We start from the raw sequence: 16,887 nt of genomic DNA, 5'->3' as shown, positions 1-16,887 counted from the left end.
CTCAGGATTTCACTAATTCTCATACTCATGTGGTTCAAAAATCAATTCTACACAATTATAGCTCATATGATAAAGATTATTGACTCTTTTTCTTTGCCAAAGTAGATTCCGAAAGTAATGAATGTAAATCTAAAGCATGGGACATCAAATCACTTAAGCTAAGCATGACCATCAATTGAAATCACAACCATTCAAGAGAAATCATAAATCAATTCAATTTTAGTGCAAAAAGTCATATAAAGAATTAATAGAATTACCACAATGATGAAAAAGGGCTTCGTCCGTCGTCCCGGTGTTGGGTTTATCTCTTCATATCAAAAACATGCTCAAAATATTTATTCATGGCTCCAAAGTGTTTGAAGAGAGTGAAAATACAAGAAAAGGATAAAACAGATCAATTACAACGTGTATAAGCGTTCTAGAATGACTGTTATAAAGGACTACAGAGAATATAAGACTGTCTCCTAAACGATACTTCTCTGCTGCAGTAACTAAACTACACCTCTATGCGACTGACTCTGGAAGTCTGTTCTTCGTCTTCTTATTCCTATGCACCAGCAGAATACTTTTCTGCAACTTGATTTGTTCGGTTCTGTAGCCTCCCAATTATCCCTACTGGTGCCCCCCAACTCTCCACTCCTTCCTGGAACTCGTATCTCTCTATTTACACACAACATATTTAATTAGTATTCACGAAATCTTTTGTTTCCTTCTTTGAAAGTTACGGTATTCTCTTCTTATTTTTCTTTATTTCCTATGCGACTGCTGAGATTCCTTGTATACTCAAACTTCCCTCTGATTGAGCCAAATCTTGCAGAAAAGATATTCTTCTCTTAACTCCCACGCAACTTCCATATTTGCTTTAAAACTTCCCGGAATGACATACCATGCATGTCTTTATTTAACAGGTTAATCCTTAATGGATTCCGAGCAAAACTCTCACAAAATCCCGATTAAACTCTGCTCTAAAAACCCGAGAAAACTAGTATTCCTTCGTGTGTTGAGAATCGGTTATCCATCCCATTTTGCTCCGTTAAATTACTTAGGTCAGAACTGTTTACGCCTTTAGAGTCCAACCCAATTAAATCTGGTGATTGAATCTGTCCATATATAACCCAAAAATCGAAGCCAAATTCTGTTCGTAACTGAAATATTTTCCCGCCAAATCCTGAAATTTGAATTGTTGAAGATAACCTTCCCTTATCCAGTTATGGTGTGCCAATAGTAGTTTCCCTGGGGTTACCCCTTATCATCTGGGTGCCCTTTATCTATTTGAGAGATGTCTTCAGTAATTTTCTCCAGAGTGCCCAAATACCATTTTTCGAGCCAATTTCTCCGCGCATGTTTATTTCTCCAAAAATACCTACAAAGACATAAAATACCAAAATAAGTACAAAATGGGTACTAACAATATAGAAAATCGAGATCAAAATAGACACATAAATGAGTCTATCAAATACCCCAAACTTATTATTTGCTAGTCCCCGAGAAAACCTAATCTAGAAAATTAAATCCTAACTCACTGTCGCAGGCAACGTCAGTTGCATTTAGCGTATGCAACAAGCCTTTAAACCCCTAGGTAGCCCTAGTGGACGAGTTATAGTCTCGGGAGGGCTTACAAGAGATATACCCACAAAACCTTTACTCCAGACCTTATCCATTTACGCAGAACCTTGGAAGGCACTAAAGAATCTCCTTGGTTGGCATACTTATTGACTACAGGAGGAAGTGCCCTGATGCGAAATTCCAATTGTTGTACACGAGTTTGCACTCTAGCATACTAAAATTCATATATAAGTGACAGAGCTCTACTCGGATAGTCGCACTATGGACATCAGTATCCGGAGTCAAAACTAATCACATGGATAGATCAAGAAGATCGATATAGAGAAAAACATAGATGGTTTTGATGTTTACTAGGTGAACGGTGTTTCTCATATCTGTCTGAAGGCCTCCGCCAAAATGAACCTATCCTAATGGACGGAGATACTAGTCTGACTAATATCAACACACTGACATATACAAGGGAACCAGTGATTGATAATCCTAACTCTAGGTCAACACAACTGGCATATACAAGGGTTCCAGTGGTCGACTTTATTGAATTTATTCCAGTTGGTCTGATGGTCTGGTCTCAATTTATTTTATTTATTTCTTTTTTTTTTAATTTTTAATTTTTTTTTTTTGTATCTCAAGCACTCTAATTCACCCTATCATTAGTAACAGCTTGAATCGTGAGCCCCACCTAATCACTTAGAGAAACATAGTTTAAAAACAAAACAAAAAAAAACAGAAGTGAAAAGGATTCAATGAGATATGGTGAAACTATCATGTTATTTCTAACACCTGAGCTCTGTGCTTTTATGAATAGACTCTTTAAATGCTTCCATCCACTTAGATTGGTTAGTGCCATCCTTAATAGGCATAAATTTCTAGGCTCTGGAGTTTAATTATGCAACTGAAAAGTTTCTCCTATACCCCCAAACTTAAATCTAACATTGTCCTCAATGTTCCAAAGGTGAAATTAAAAGCATGAACAAGGAGAAACTGTTACCATTTGAAGCAAGAGAGATAAGGAAAGATATTACCGTGTCGCATGAATATTGGGTTACCTCCCAAGAAGTGCTAAGTTTAATGTCTTCATCCAGACTAAGAAAGGATTAGTCACCTCATAGAATCATAAAGTAATAGCCGAAATATCTGTGGGTCATCAAAACCAAATAGAGCTATCACAAGTAAAAGGAATCTGCAACCTGTCAATAAAATAAACAAATAAAGCACACCCTTGTCTAGTTTCCTGTTTAAGACAACTATATCTAGCTGTGGTTCAGGTTCTATAACTGGGTCCAAATAAAATATTTTCATGTGTTGCGTTTCCTCGTAGCTAAGATCCGATTCAGGTATTAGAGTCTGGAAAAACTCAAGTAAAAGCTTAGAAGCACATAATAATAACCTGAACAATTGCGGATCTTTAAAGTCAATCAGTTTTGACTCACACATTTGACCACAATGAAAGTGATGGTCAATCTTAGGCAAATGTGTCGTTTCTAATATCCTAAAGTACTTAGGTTTATTCTCAAAACTCAGTAACTGACACATTTGAAATTCATACATCCCCACATTTGGAAGAAAAATATTTGGTGGGAAAACAAAGTCAATCTTGGTATCATAGCCTGGGCAAACCACATCAACCAGAGGATGGGTTTCTAACAACTGAACTTCCTTATGGACATCACTAGGTTCAGGAAAACGTGTATGAAGATAATCTTTTAAAATGGTTGAGGCACATATGTCAAGTCCCAAGTGAGGGATCTCTGTAAGAGATAAAGGTAAGGCACAAGGAGAATGATAATCACCCCCAAACTTAGAGTTTTGGGTGTCTCTAGATAGACTATCTACAATTTCCCTAATTTCTAGATTATCAGAATCCTGAAAATGGTCAATTTCTTCGTGTAGATTATACTCAGGTGATGTATCCTCACTCATATTTAAAATCTCTACGAGTTCATCTTCTTCGTCTAAGACTAATGTTTCTAAGTCCTGGGACTCTAAAACAGTATTCTCAGAATAAACTCGTTCCTCTAAACCATTATCGACTTCGTAAACAGGAAATACTACATCGTCTAAAACAGGGGTATCTCTAGTCAAATCCTCGTCCTTTTGAATAGGTGGAATAATTATTAAAATTATTTGGATTTGAACTAGAAATAATATTATCATCGTAAAGCTTAATTGGAGTAACAAATTCCTGATAACTATGCCTACATATTTCAAATTCTTCATCAATATTATCCTCATCATAATCATCATTATAAGAACATGAAAATGGTTGAACCTCATCTAAACAAGTAGTGTAACCAATTTTATCCTCGTGATCCTGTTTATGCAAATAACTATCCTCATTTTCAAGGGTATTATTGGAGACACTATATTGAAAATTAAGATTATTTCGAGCAATTCTTTCGTTCGTCTCAGCTATCAGCTTGAGGGATTCCTCTATAGAAAGTTTGCTTTCGTCATAAACTAAATTATTCATCTCAGCTATCCTACGTGTTGACTCTTCTAATTTCCTGAGAGACTCTTCTAAAGGAGAAATATAAGAATTTTGCTCATATGACCGGTGCGTATGTGGATAGTAATTGGGCTCACCATGGTATGGAACATAATCTTCAAAAGGCTGATGTTCCCAACCACTATTCACACTATGGTCAAAGTAGTAACGTCCAATTTGAAACTCAGTCGGATATACGTTGTATTGGCTATTGTAATACCAGTTCGACATTCTACTGCAGGGGTGTGAGTTGTCACACAAAATAAAACCCACTGACAGGGGATTCATGGGTGGATAGAGTCTTACCTCCCGTACCAGACGGGCGATGAACCGTTGAAGTCGACTCAGGCCACCGAATCCAATGTCAGTGTACGAACCCGAGGGGCTGAGACAGTATCGTAACTGTCGACCTTCCCTGCAAACATTTTATATTTATTTTTTAACCCTTCCTTAGGGTTTCAAAATAATAATAATGTCCAGTCCAAAAATAAAGTCCAAAAATAAAAATGTCCAAAAAGGAAAAGAAAAATTACAAAAATAAAATCCTATTTACAGTTTCTAAAAATAAACAAAATAACTATATACAAAATCTTCTTCTTCACTCCTTTCGGATTCCTCTTTTCTTTCCTTCTTTGGCGATGCTTTCCTTTTATAGCAATTTTTCTTTCCTTGTAGCTTCGCTCCAAATCTGAAAAGAATCGAAAAATACCAAAACGCGTAAAAAAGAACAAAAAATAATAAAAATAAAAATAAACCTAAAACAAATCTAAATACGAATCCGCGTCGGCGGCGCCAAAATTTGGTGTGGTTTTATAGTGGTAAATAAAGTTCGTTCAACTCGGACTTGTGTAGACTCGATTTCAGACTTAATAATAAAGAAAATATATACACAAAAAAAGTTGTCACAATAACGAGAGGTACTGAGACTCGGTATTTCACCAATTTTCATACTCATGTGGTTCAAAAATCAAATCTACATAATTATAGCTCATATGATAAAGATTATTGACTCTTATTCTTTGCCAAAGTAGATTCCGAAAGTAATGACTGTAAATCTAAAGCATGGGACATCAAATCACTTAAGCTAAGCATGACCCATCTATTGAAATCACAACCATTCAAGAGCAATCATAAATCAATTCAATTTTAGTGCAAAAAGTCATATAAAGAATTAATAGAATTACCACAATGATGAAAAAGGGATTCCTCCGTCGTCCCAGTGTTGGGTTTAGCTCCTCATATCAAAAACATGCTCAAAATATTTATTCATGGCTCCAAAGTGTTTGAAGAGAGTGAAAATACAAGAAAAAGATAAAACAGATCAATTGCAACGTGTATAAGCGTTCCAGACTGACTGTTATAAAGGACTACAGAGAATATAAGACTGTCTCCTAAACGATACTTCTCTGCTGCAGTAACTAAACTACACCTCTCTGCGACTGACTCTGGAAGTCTGTTCTTCGTCTTCTTCTTCCTATGCACCAGCAGAATACTTTTCTGCAACTTGATTCGTTCGGCTCTGTAGCCTCCCAGTTATCCCTACTGGTGCCCCCCAACTCTCCACTCCTTCCTGGAACTCGTATCTCTCTATTTATACACAACAGAGTTAATTAATATTCACGAAATCTTTTGTTTCCTTCCTTGAAAGTTACGGTATTCTCTTCTTATTTTTCTTTATTTCCTATACGACTGCTGAGATTCCTTGTATACTCAAACTTCCCTCTGATTGAGCCAAATCTTGCAGAAAAGATATTCTTCTCTTAACTCCCACGCAACTTCCATATTTGCCTTAAAACTTCCCGGAATGACTCCTCTCTATGTTTCGTGAAATCTTTTTTTTCTTACGATTCTTTCAAACATACCATGCCTGTTGATTTAACAGGTTAATCCTTAATGGATTCCGAGCAAAACTCTCACAAAATCCCGACTAAAACTCTGCTCTAAAAACCCGAGAAAACTAGTATTCCTTCGTGTGTTGAGAATCGGTTATCCATCCCATTTTTCTCCGTTAAATTACTTAGGCCAGCCCTGTTTACGCCTTTAGAGTCCAGCCCAATTAATTCTGGTGATTGAATCTGTCCAGATATAACCCAAAAATCGAAGCCAAATTCTGTTCGTAACTGAAATATTTTCCCGCTAAATCCTGAAATTTGAATTGTTGAAGATAACCTTCCGTTATCCAGTTCTGGTGTGCTAATAGTAGTTTCCCTGGGGTTACCCCTTATCATCTGGGTTCCCTTTATCCATTTGAGAGATGTCTTCAGTAATTTTCTCCAGAGTGCCCAAATACCATTTTTCGAGCCATTTATTTCTCCAAAAATACCTACAAAGACATAAAATACCAAAATAAGTACAAAATGGGTACTAATAATATAGAAAATCGAGATCAAAATAGACACATAAATGAGTCTATCACACAGAAATACCCAAGAGTTTTTGTTCCTTCTTATGATAAATCAAGGTGAACAAGAACCAATTGATAACCTAGACTTATATTCCCGAAGAACAGCCTAGAATTATCAATCACCTAACAATAAACTTAATCAACTAGTGAAACAAGTTATTTTGGAATCACAAACGATGAGACGAAGGTGTTTGTGATTACTTTTCTATCTTGCCTATCGGAGATATAAAATCTCGAGCCAATTATTTCAATTGTACTCAACACGATAGAAACAGCAAGATCAGATCACGCAACTACAAAGATAATAGTTGGGTCTGGCTTCACAATCCCAATGAAGTCTTTAAGTCGTTAACCTACAGGGTCTCGAGAAGAAACCTAAGGTTAAAGGAGAATCGCCTCTAGTTATGCAACTAGTAACACACATGAGGTGTGGGGATTAGGTTTCCCAGTTGCTATAATTTTCCTTTATATAGTTTTCAAATCAGGGTTTGCAATCCAAGTTACCTTGGCAACAAAGCATTCAATAATCACCGTTAGATGAAAAATCTAATTCATCCAAGATAATATCTTTCAACCGTTAGATCGAACTTAGCTTGTTGCACAAATGAAATGTACCCTCATTTAGGTTTATGTAACCGTACCTAAACGTGTACACCATGTTGGTTCACAAATAGTTAACCAAGGTTAGCCATTTGATTACTCTCATATCAACCTTATTTATCTCAACACTAACTAGTTAAAATCAGTTTGATTCACTTGAATCAATCATGAACATTATAGCCACGGTTTGCAAAGATTGCATTCCTTATGATTTAAATGTTTAAGTCCATGAACTGACCGATTTGACAAAACAACCAGCTTAAGTATGCGTACGGGTATGCGTACTTAAGAAACCGGATTTGAGTTTGTTAAGTTTCCAAACTCAGCAGAAATTTTCGGTTCGAAAACTTCTGTTAGTATGCGTACGGGTACGCATACTTATCTTGTCTCCTTCACCAATTTGGTATACACACATATGCATACACTTGGTTCCCGGTTTGTGGATTTATACACTAATGTGCAAACACACTATATATGCATATATCCAAACATGGTTACATTGTCAACTCTTTATTTCAACCACATTCTTATATAATGACAATAATCGTTTTCACACACTATTAGCATCAAAGCAATTTTCAAGATATTGAAATAATCATTATCGAAACATTCCAAGCCTACATCAAATGATTGTATCACACAAACCATGTAAGATGTTACTCAGAAATTTTCTCATGATATAAGATGAACTTGGTCGAAGCGAAAGCTTACCAACACATATTTCGAGAATATGTAAGTGAGATATACTCAGCTCGAAATCTCAAATGTGTATAGAGAAAACTATATCTTAACACGACATATGTCTCAATATAGGAGATAGTAGAAATAGACTTTCCAAGTTCAAGTCTCCACATACCTTTTGTCGAAGAAGTTCCACAAGCTCCCCTTAGTAGTTCTTTGTCTTCAAATAATGAACTCTGTGAAATCCAAGCTCAACTACACTATCTATATCCTAGTCCGAGACATCTATAAATAGGCTAGAAATCAAGACTTATGGTTTTTATATACACATAAATCAACATATTTCACGTGTAGAAATAATCACACGTCAATGACATGCGGCACCTGGGCATCAAGATGCCACACTCCAAAGACATGCACCATCACGTATACTCATCACCAAGCTGATCCGACGATAGGGATTCTAGGAGCACCAAAGGAATGGAGCACCGCGAAGTACTGAAAAGCACCCAAAGACCTACTTTACTCCATCCCGAGGAAGATCCAAGATCAATGGCGAGGATGAATCTCACTTCCAAGGATGTGATAAGTGTGGCAGACATCTGTCTGGCACATGCAGGCTACCCAACGACCCGCATTAACTACTATGAGCATATTGTACGTGTCAGTTACCCAGTGGAGGAGAAGGGCGACCCATCGTTATTCCATGTTACCGTTGGAGCCATCGTGTGAGAACGAAGACACCATCAGGGTCGGCACCGAAATCGATAAGATAAGGACATAGTTGTCTACAGAAGAGGGCCCCATCAAGGAAGCCTATAAATACCCATATCTACTGAGAGAGAGAGGGGTCGACCATTTTTTAGTTAGAGATAAGGAGAGCTTAGGAGACATAAATTGTAAGAGTAAGTATGAGTCCTTTTCCTTCCCTAGCTTCATTCCTCACTCAAAGTCATTTGACTATATTTGTAATCTCTACATACATAGTGAAACACCAACTCCCGTGGACCTATGTCTTAGTGCTGAACCACGTAAATCTGCGTCTTATTTACATTCCGTACTTTATAGTCTTCGTAATATTTATATTATGTATCTTCCACACTATCACTGTGTATTTTGTGAGAAGAGCAAGGACGATCCCCCATGCTCAGAGCCCTTCTTGCGGTTTTTCACGACCTCAGTCGTATCACTATCATTATGTCATTTATATTATGATTGCGAACATTGTTTGTGGACATGAAAGTACCATCGTTATTTCTGTGTTCACAATCTTGCGCTAGAAACAGGGACTCTAGTCCCGGTAAAAGATTTATCTTTTCATGTGACTTTACTTTTTGGATCTTAGCGCTATTCCCCCTATAATAGTGCTTTGAACAACTTATGTTGAAGTTTCGAACAGCTCATCCCCGTTTTCTTTGAAAAAACCTTCAAGATCTATGTTTTCCTTTAAGATCAGCGTATACTTTTGCAAAAAGCATTCTAGATCTGCGTTTTCCTTGACAAAACCTTTTCAGATCTATATTTTTTCTCGCGGACAATACGAGTTCCTTGACAAAACCTTTCATTTAAGTTTTCATCGTTCTCATATATTTTATAACAAAACATACGCTAAAAGTGGGCGGTCATATATTAACCCGTGGGGAGGTTATTTTTCACAAAGTATTTTGAATCTGTCAGTAGATATATGTTTACAATGGTCGGATCTACGTTTTTCCCTGAAAACGTTGAAAACTTTTAAATGCACACAGATCTCTGTGAACAGCGTTCTCTGTAAAACTTTCAAATGCATACTGTGGTCTACGCCCTTTCTTATTTGATCAAACCTTGCTAACAAAATCAACGTGGGTTCTGTTTCTTCGACTATTTCTTATTTTTGCAAAAAGTTAAAGATGGAGAAAATGAAGGAAGTGGGAAAAACCAAAGCCTCGTCAAAAGAAACACTGAGGACTACCCCAGTTATGACACATAGCAAACAAAAGGGCGAAAAGCTTAAAGCAGCCGACAAGAGACAATATGGAGAAAAAAGCACGATGCCATTAGATGCAGGCGTGATAGCCGCAACAGCGTTCAAGGCAGCAACAACCAAAGAAGGAGCTCCCAAAGCAACATCTACGACCCGAGCCAATGAACAACGAGAAGGGATGGTTGAATCAAGAATACAACAACCCCTCTACGGGATGCCACTCACCAACGAGCTGAATCAACCGTTGTTAACCAATCAACCCCTTCGGATAGCAGGCCAGCCATCACAACGACCGATAGAGCTCCCGGTTCCACCTGCTGACCCAACGGTTCCCCTAATACAGACTGTTGATGAAGATCACACTGTAGCCGCCGATGGACAGATGCAAGTGGGAACCCCGAACCAGGTATCGAACCATTCAATCCAGATGATGGAAGAACTCGAAGAGTTGAAGAAAAACCAGAAGGTATATGCTGACTCAGTGTCCCTGCTAGCACAAGAGAACCAACAACTCAAGGATAGGATCGCTCAAAGCGCTCAACTAATGGACTTGCACGACGAAGCTAATTCAAAAGCACCGCCGCCTAACCAGGATCGAAGAATGATGGTGGCCAATGTCAACAATCCCGAACCATTAAATCAAAGGGCTGCCAGAGGAAACCTATTATCCGACCCAGAATACATTCCCGACGACTCAGATTATTTCGACAGCAAAAACCAAAGGTCAGGACGATCTACAATAAAAGACGACCACCAGCGTGCGATAGAGGACCTTCGTGCTGAAATGATGGATGAAATCAAGCAGTTGAAAGCTAGACAAGTGAGGGGGGGTATATTAGAAGAAGTGATGAGGGAAGCCAACACCACACCGCTGACTCCACACCTGTCCAGGGCTCTCATTCCCCAGAAATGTCTCATACCAGCGTTCGAATGCTACGATGGTTCCAGCGACCCAGCGGTCCACCTCCGCTATTATAATTGTATGTTGGATCGATGGGATCAAGACGACGTGGTCCTCTGTAGGTACTTCCCTTCCAGTTTGAAAGGATAATCACTATCCTAGTTCGATAACCTTCCGCCAAACTACATCAACTCCTACAGCCAACTTACAGAGAAATTCCTAAGAACATACATGTACAACAAGGTCGTTAATGCAGGGATGGACAAACTCTTCTCGTTAAAATCCGCATACAAGGAGACGATCATAGAGTATACAGATAGGTGGCACAAGATCTGTAAAGCAATAAGAAATGTGGATCCGGTGGTCAGCATCAATTGTTACAAATGGGGATTGGAAAGAATGATCCCGATGTTTGTCGAGATCCACGGAAGCGTACCTACTACTGACGGAGACCTACAAGTAATCATCAAAAAGCATGCCAGGTTGGAAGAGATCCATCGGGAAAACACCAGATCCAAACACAAAGATCTCATCGAATTAATTCGATGGAGCAAGCCGACGGATCCAAGAGGAGAAATTCAGTTGAACGACCTAACGAAGACAAGAGAGGACGAAGGGATGGTCGTCGGCGTGATGATCGAAAATTCGAAGATCAAGTCTTCAAGAAGCTTAACACCAACTACACTCGCATCCTACGAGAGATCAAGGATCGTGAAAACCTGGAATGGCCTTGGTCCAAAGGGAAGCATCCCTCAAGGTCCGAGAAATCAAGGGATTATTGTGAGTACTACTGCTTCAACGGGCACCAAACCGATAAATGCAAGAACCTCAAGATAATGATCCAGAAGTTGGTTGACGCTGGTGACCTCAAGCAATACATACAGAAGGCAGAAATCGAAGAGAGGGTTAAGCGAAGCAAGCAAGTCCAACTACCCGAAGGAAATCGAAGCATTAACACCATCTCATGTTCCGAAACTACCGGACCATCGTTGACGGCCCAGATAGGGAAAAGACTAAGGAAGCAATTTGAGGATTACTGCGAGCTGTACAAGATCAATGGGGTAGAAATGGACGAACACGATCAGTGGATGAATGCACCTATGACTTTCGATGCCGAAGATATCGACGAAGACATGGAAGATCACAACGATCCCTTGGTCCTAACATTACCAGTGGCCGGGTGCAATATCAAGATCCTCATCGATGGAGGGAGTTCGGTTAATATTCTGTTCTACGATACGTTCAAGCAGATGGAACTAAACGATGAGAAACTAATGTCTTCTTACTACACCATCTACGGATTCAATGGGACGCCAACAAAACCCTTAGGAGATATCATCTTACAAGTGGATGCAGGACCAATGAAAGTGGATACTCGATTCAGTGGAGTGGACGCCCCATCCCCTACAATGCCATCATCGGCCGGAGATGGGTGCACAAGCTCAAAGGAGTAGCGGCAACGTATTATCAATATCTTAGATTTCCAACACCCGAAGGGGTAATGGAAATCAAAGGAGATCAGGTCACTGCCCGAGAATGCCAGGCTCTACAAAACCAACTAAATAATGAACAAGACGAGCAGCGGAAATCGCGGAGGAACAAAAACACAGAGGCCGCCAAGGACAAAGAAATTGACCTTTATCTTGAAGAAATCTCAGGGAAAAGACTGACGAAGGAATGCATCGTTCTGAGCACCGAGGCGGGCATCTCAGCGGATAAGGGGGCTGAAGAGCCTATCAAATAGAAATTAAAGAATGTTCCCCTCCTAGGGGAACCAAATCCCACGTTCACATATGTAGAACCCACGAAGGAGATCAATATAGGGACCAGGGAGAACTCGAAGATGATCAAGATAGGGACCTTGATGGATGAAGAAAGAGAGGTGGCCTTAATCAAGTTACTCATGGAATACACATAAATATTCGCATGGAAATTAGGAGACATGCCAGGAATTGATCCAAAAATAATCCAGCACGAACTTCGTATAAAGCCAGGTACGACCCCTTTCAGGCAGAAAGTACGGAAGGTAGCACCTGAGTATCACCAAGCAATTGAGAAGGAGATTTGCAAGCTGTTAGAAGCAGGATTCATCAAAGAAGTAAAGTATCCAACATGGATTTCGAACATGGTCATCGTACCAAAGAAGAATGGGGGAGTAAGGATATGCATCGACTTCACTAACCTCAACAAAGCGTGTCCGAAGGATATTTACCCACTCCCGAGCATTGACCAGTTGGTAGAAGCTGTGGAAGGATACGAAGAATTGTCATTCATGAATGGGCACTCAGGTTACAACCAAGTCGCCTTGGAAGAAGAAGATCAGCAGCACACGACATTCTACACCCCGCACGACCTCTATTGTTACACACGGATGCCCTTCGGTCTTAGGAACGCAGGGGAAACATACGAGAGGACGGTCGATGCTATCTTCAAGCCATGGATCGGGAATACCTTAGAAGTATATGTCGACGAGATGCTCGTCAAGAGTAAGCTACGCCAAGGACCACCATCAAGATTTAAGGGATATTTTTGAGGCCATGAGGAAGCACAACATGAAAGTGAACCCAGAGAAGTGTACATTCGGCGCCACATCAGGAAAATTCCTCGGATATCTGGTAACGAATAGGGGCATTGAAGTCGATCTTGTTAAAATCCAGGTGATGTAGAAATGCTGTCCCCAAAGAATCTGAAAGAAGTCCAAAAACTCAACGGATCCTTGGCTGCACTCGGGAGATTCATCGCCAGATCGTCGAAAAAATGCAAGCACTTCTTCAACATCCTCAAGAAAGGGAGTAAGTTCGCATGGACCGCTGAGTGCGAAGAAGCCTTCCAGAAGATAAAAGAGTACCTGGCCACGATCCCGATCCTCCAGAAGCCTGATCCCGATGAGGTGTTAGCCCTGTACATAGCAGCAACCGAAGATGCAGTCAGCACAGTCCTGGTCAAAACCAATACGAAGGTTGAGCATCCAATCTACTACATCAGCAAGACCCTCAACCCAGTGGAAAGAAATTACACAAATATTGAGAAACTCATACTAGCCTTAGTATGGGCAACCTAAAAGCTGAAAACCTACTTCCTGACTCATCACGTTCGGGTCCCATGCAAAGGACCGTTGGAAGCTGTCCTCAAAAGCGCTGGGAAGGTAGGAAGGATAGAAAAATGGAACACTCATCTTGATCAATTCAACATTATCCACGAGATCCAAACCGCCCAAAAGTCACAAGTCTTGGCAGATTTTTTAGCAGACTTACCCTTGGACAATGACGAAGAGGTGAAGGACATCCCAGAAGCAGCAGAGGAGGATAAAGATCCGTTCTATGTACTCGAGCCATCAAGCCAAAGACGATGGGAGGTCTTCATTGATGGATCAAGGAACATAGAAGGAGGATGCATAGGCATCGTGATTACCACCCCAACCGGAGATAGGATCGTACATGCGCTAAGACTGGAATTCAAGGGGCATACCAAAAATATCGGGAGTATGAAGCCGTGATGCATGCTCTTCGGTTGATAATAGAAATGGGAATAATAGACGTGCGCCTAACAAGTGATTCACAACTAGTCATTCGACAAGTGTAGCTGGAGTATAATGTTTATGATGAGACTCTCTCAGCATATATGGCTCTGGTCCAGACCCTAGCATTACAGGTACCCAACATCAAATTCCGACATCTGCGTAGAAAAGACCTTAGGCATGCCGACACCCTGGCATACATATCATCGATTCTAAGGGATGAAAGCGTCAAGGCCATCAAGATAACAAGAGTATACGAGCCTTCGATTACCTCACAACAATCCTTTGTTGCCAATCGCGAAGACAATGTAGGGGAGGATATTGCCGATGATGATGTTGCGGAAGATATCAACAATGATTTCGACGAAGAAGATATCCTATCCAGAGCAAATCAAGATGAAGATTTAACCAACGAAGAAGACTGGAGAACCGAAATCCACTTGTTCCTTGAAGAAGGAACGCTTCCTGCATACCTGAAGCAAGCTCGAAAGATACAATCGAAGAGAGGTAGATACTATCTTCGGGACAGAATACTCTACAATAAGTCTTTCCTCGGACCATTATTACGATGCTTATCCAGGAAATAGGGCCATCACATCCTGAACGACATCCATTACGGTGACGCGGGAAACCACAACGGAATGAGATCACTAGCCTACAAAGCTAAGATGCAAGGGTATTACTGGACAACGATGATACGAGACGCAGCCAGGATGTCTAGAAGATGCAAAGAATGCCAGCGTTTCTCTAAGAGAATCCACGCCCCAGCGACAAAGCTAAATTCCGTCGACAGCCCCTGGTCATTCTCAACATGGGGGATAGATATTGTCGAACCCCTGATCGAAGGGTCGGGGAAAAGACGATTCTTGATCGTAGCCACGGATTACTTTAGCAAGTGGGTAGAAGACAAATCCCTAGACAGAATCAGAGATGTAGACGTGTTTACATTCATTTTTCAAAACATCATTTGCATGTTCGGCATTCCTGCAGAAATTGTCTCCGACAATGGTAAACAACTACAGCGAAAGAATATAGACATGCTTTTTGATACCTTTAAGATCAGGAAAAAAAAATCAACTCCCATCTACCCCAAAGCAACGGCCAGGCTGAAGCAACAAAAAAAACTCTGGCTCTCATCCTCAAGAAATCGTTAGATGAATATAAGGGCCGATGGTGTGAACATCTGCATAATGTGCTATGGGCATACCGAACCATACGCAGATCTGCCACCGGTGAATCTACGTTCCTCCTTACTTATGGAGCTGAAGTTGTTATACCAACGAAAATCATCATGCCAACCACGAAGACCGAAGCTTGGGAGAAGAACCTAACAATGGATATGATGTTGGAAAGGCTCGACGACCTGGAAGAACGAAGGGAGATAGAGATGAAACGAATGGAGAACTACCAACGAACGTTGTCTAGAGAGTACAACAAGAAAGTTAAGCTTAGGAATTTCGTAGAAGGGCAGTATGTGCTAAGAACTATACTGTAATATCAACGAGAGAAAAAGTGGGGCAACTTAGCACCAACATGGGGTGGACCATTTATACCTCACGCCATACTACCCATGAAGCAATGCAGTTCTGAGCCTGCATGAAGAGTACCAGGAGAAGAAGAAGCTGGCGTACTCGCTTGACATGTTTCTATCTCTGGTCGAGGAGTAGCAGACCTCTGATAATATTTTTTTTTTGATGTTGTAGTAATGAGGTTCAAACTCTTGGACTTTTGAAGATTAAATTTAAAGATTTGATAAAATTATATATACAAAAATATTAACAATGGGTGCGAGAGGTAACCAAGACACTAGATTCCACTATTATGCAAAATTGAATGATAAATATTTCAAAACTCTATTCAATTCTTAAGTCCTCTTTTATCTTTAATTCACTATCAATCATACAGATTCTCAAACATTATTTGTAAACCTTAAGCATAGATTATCAAGAGATTAAACCAAGCATAACCTATCAAACTGAATAACAAATAATTAAGACAATCATTCAAATAATTTAAAACTCTGCAAAAGCAGCGATTAGGTGAATTATATAATTAAATGAAATAGTTACCCATTTATGTTGCGTGAATAGCTTCCTCCATTGCCTTGGTTACGAGGGAATTAGCTCATCATAGTAAAAATGCTCTCAAAATAATTTATTATGGCTCAAAAATGGTTTACAAATGATGAGAATGTGAGAAATACAATAAAACCGGGTTTGTAACAATTATATTTGTTACAAACCAGAGAACTACGACCCTCAGTGACAAAATAAGACTGTTGAAGCTGTGTCGCAAATGCTGTAGCAAGTAAGTCTGTCTGATGTACGACCCACAGGTGTGAGTCGTTATTACTGTAGCACAACGACTGCTAGTGCAGGTCCGTTCTTCGTGTTCTTCATGTTCATCAGCAGCAGCAGCAGCAGAAAACGAGTTTGGGAAAACTCGAATTTCTTCTTCTCTGGCTCTCCTCAGCCCCCAGACTCTCGACACCCCTTCTAGGACACCCAGGGAACCTATTTATACCCAACAGCGACAAGAAATCACGCTCATTAACTCTCCATGATCCTCCATTACTCGGTGTTAAAAGAAAATATTTTCCGAATATTTTCTTCCCTGAAATGATTCTCCACGCGTAAACAGCTTCTGATACTCCCTTATTTAGATTCTACACGCATCTTCAATGACTAAGTGTCATCCAAACACGAGCAGCACACATCAAACTTGCTGAAAATCCGTGAATATCATTTTCAAACCCGTGTTGCCCTGATTT

At 39.9% G+C, this 16,887-nt stretch overlaps 1 protein-coding gene across 1 annotated transcript; it reads left to right on the top strand.

Moving 5' to 3' along the window:
- Positions 1–11,145: 11,145 nt before the first annotated feature.
- LOC113315316 lies at positions 11,146–12,054 on the top strand. The gene has a single exon (XM_026563610.1). It carries the CDS (start codon positions 11,146–11,148, stop codon positions 12,052–12,054), a length of 909 nt encoding a protein of 302 aa, XP_026419395.1.
- The last annotated feature ends 4,833 nt before the right edge of the window (positions 12,055–16,887 follow it).

This window comes from Papaver somniferum, chromosome 10 (genome assembly GCF_003573695.1).
Source record: "Papaver somniferum cultivar HN1 chromosome 10, ASM357369v1, whole genome shotgun sequence".
NCBI lineage: Eukaryota > Viridiplantae > Streptophyta > Magnoliopsida > Ranunculales > Papaveraceae > Papaver > Papaver somniferum.
Note: the sequence above shows the minus strand (reverse complement) of the source record. Positions and strands in the feature narration are given on the sequence as shown.

Coding starts and splice junctions, on each gene's coding strand:
- LOC113315316 (XM_026563610.1), top strand. CDS start 11,146: ATGGAGCAAGCCGACGGATCCAAGAGGAGAAATTCAGTTGAACGACCT.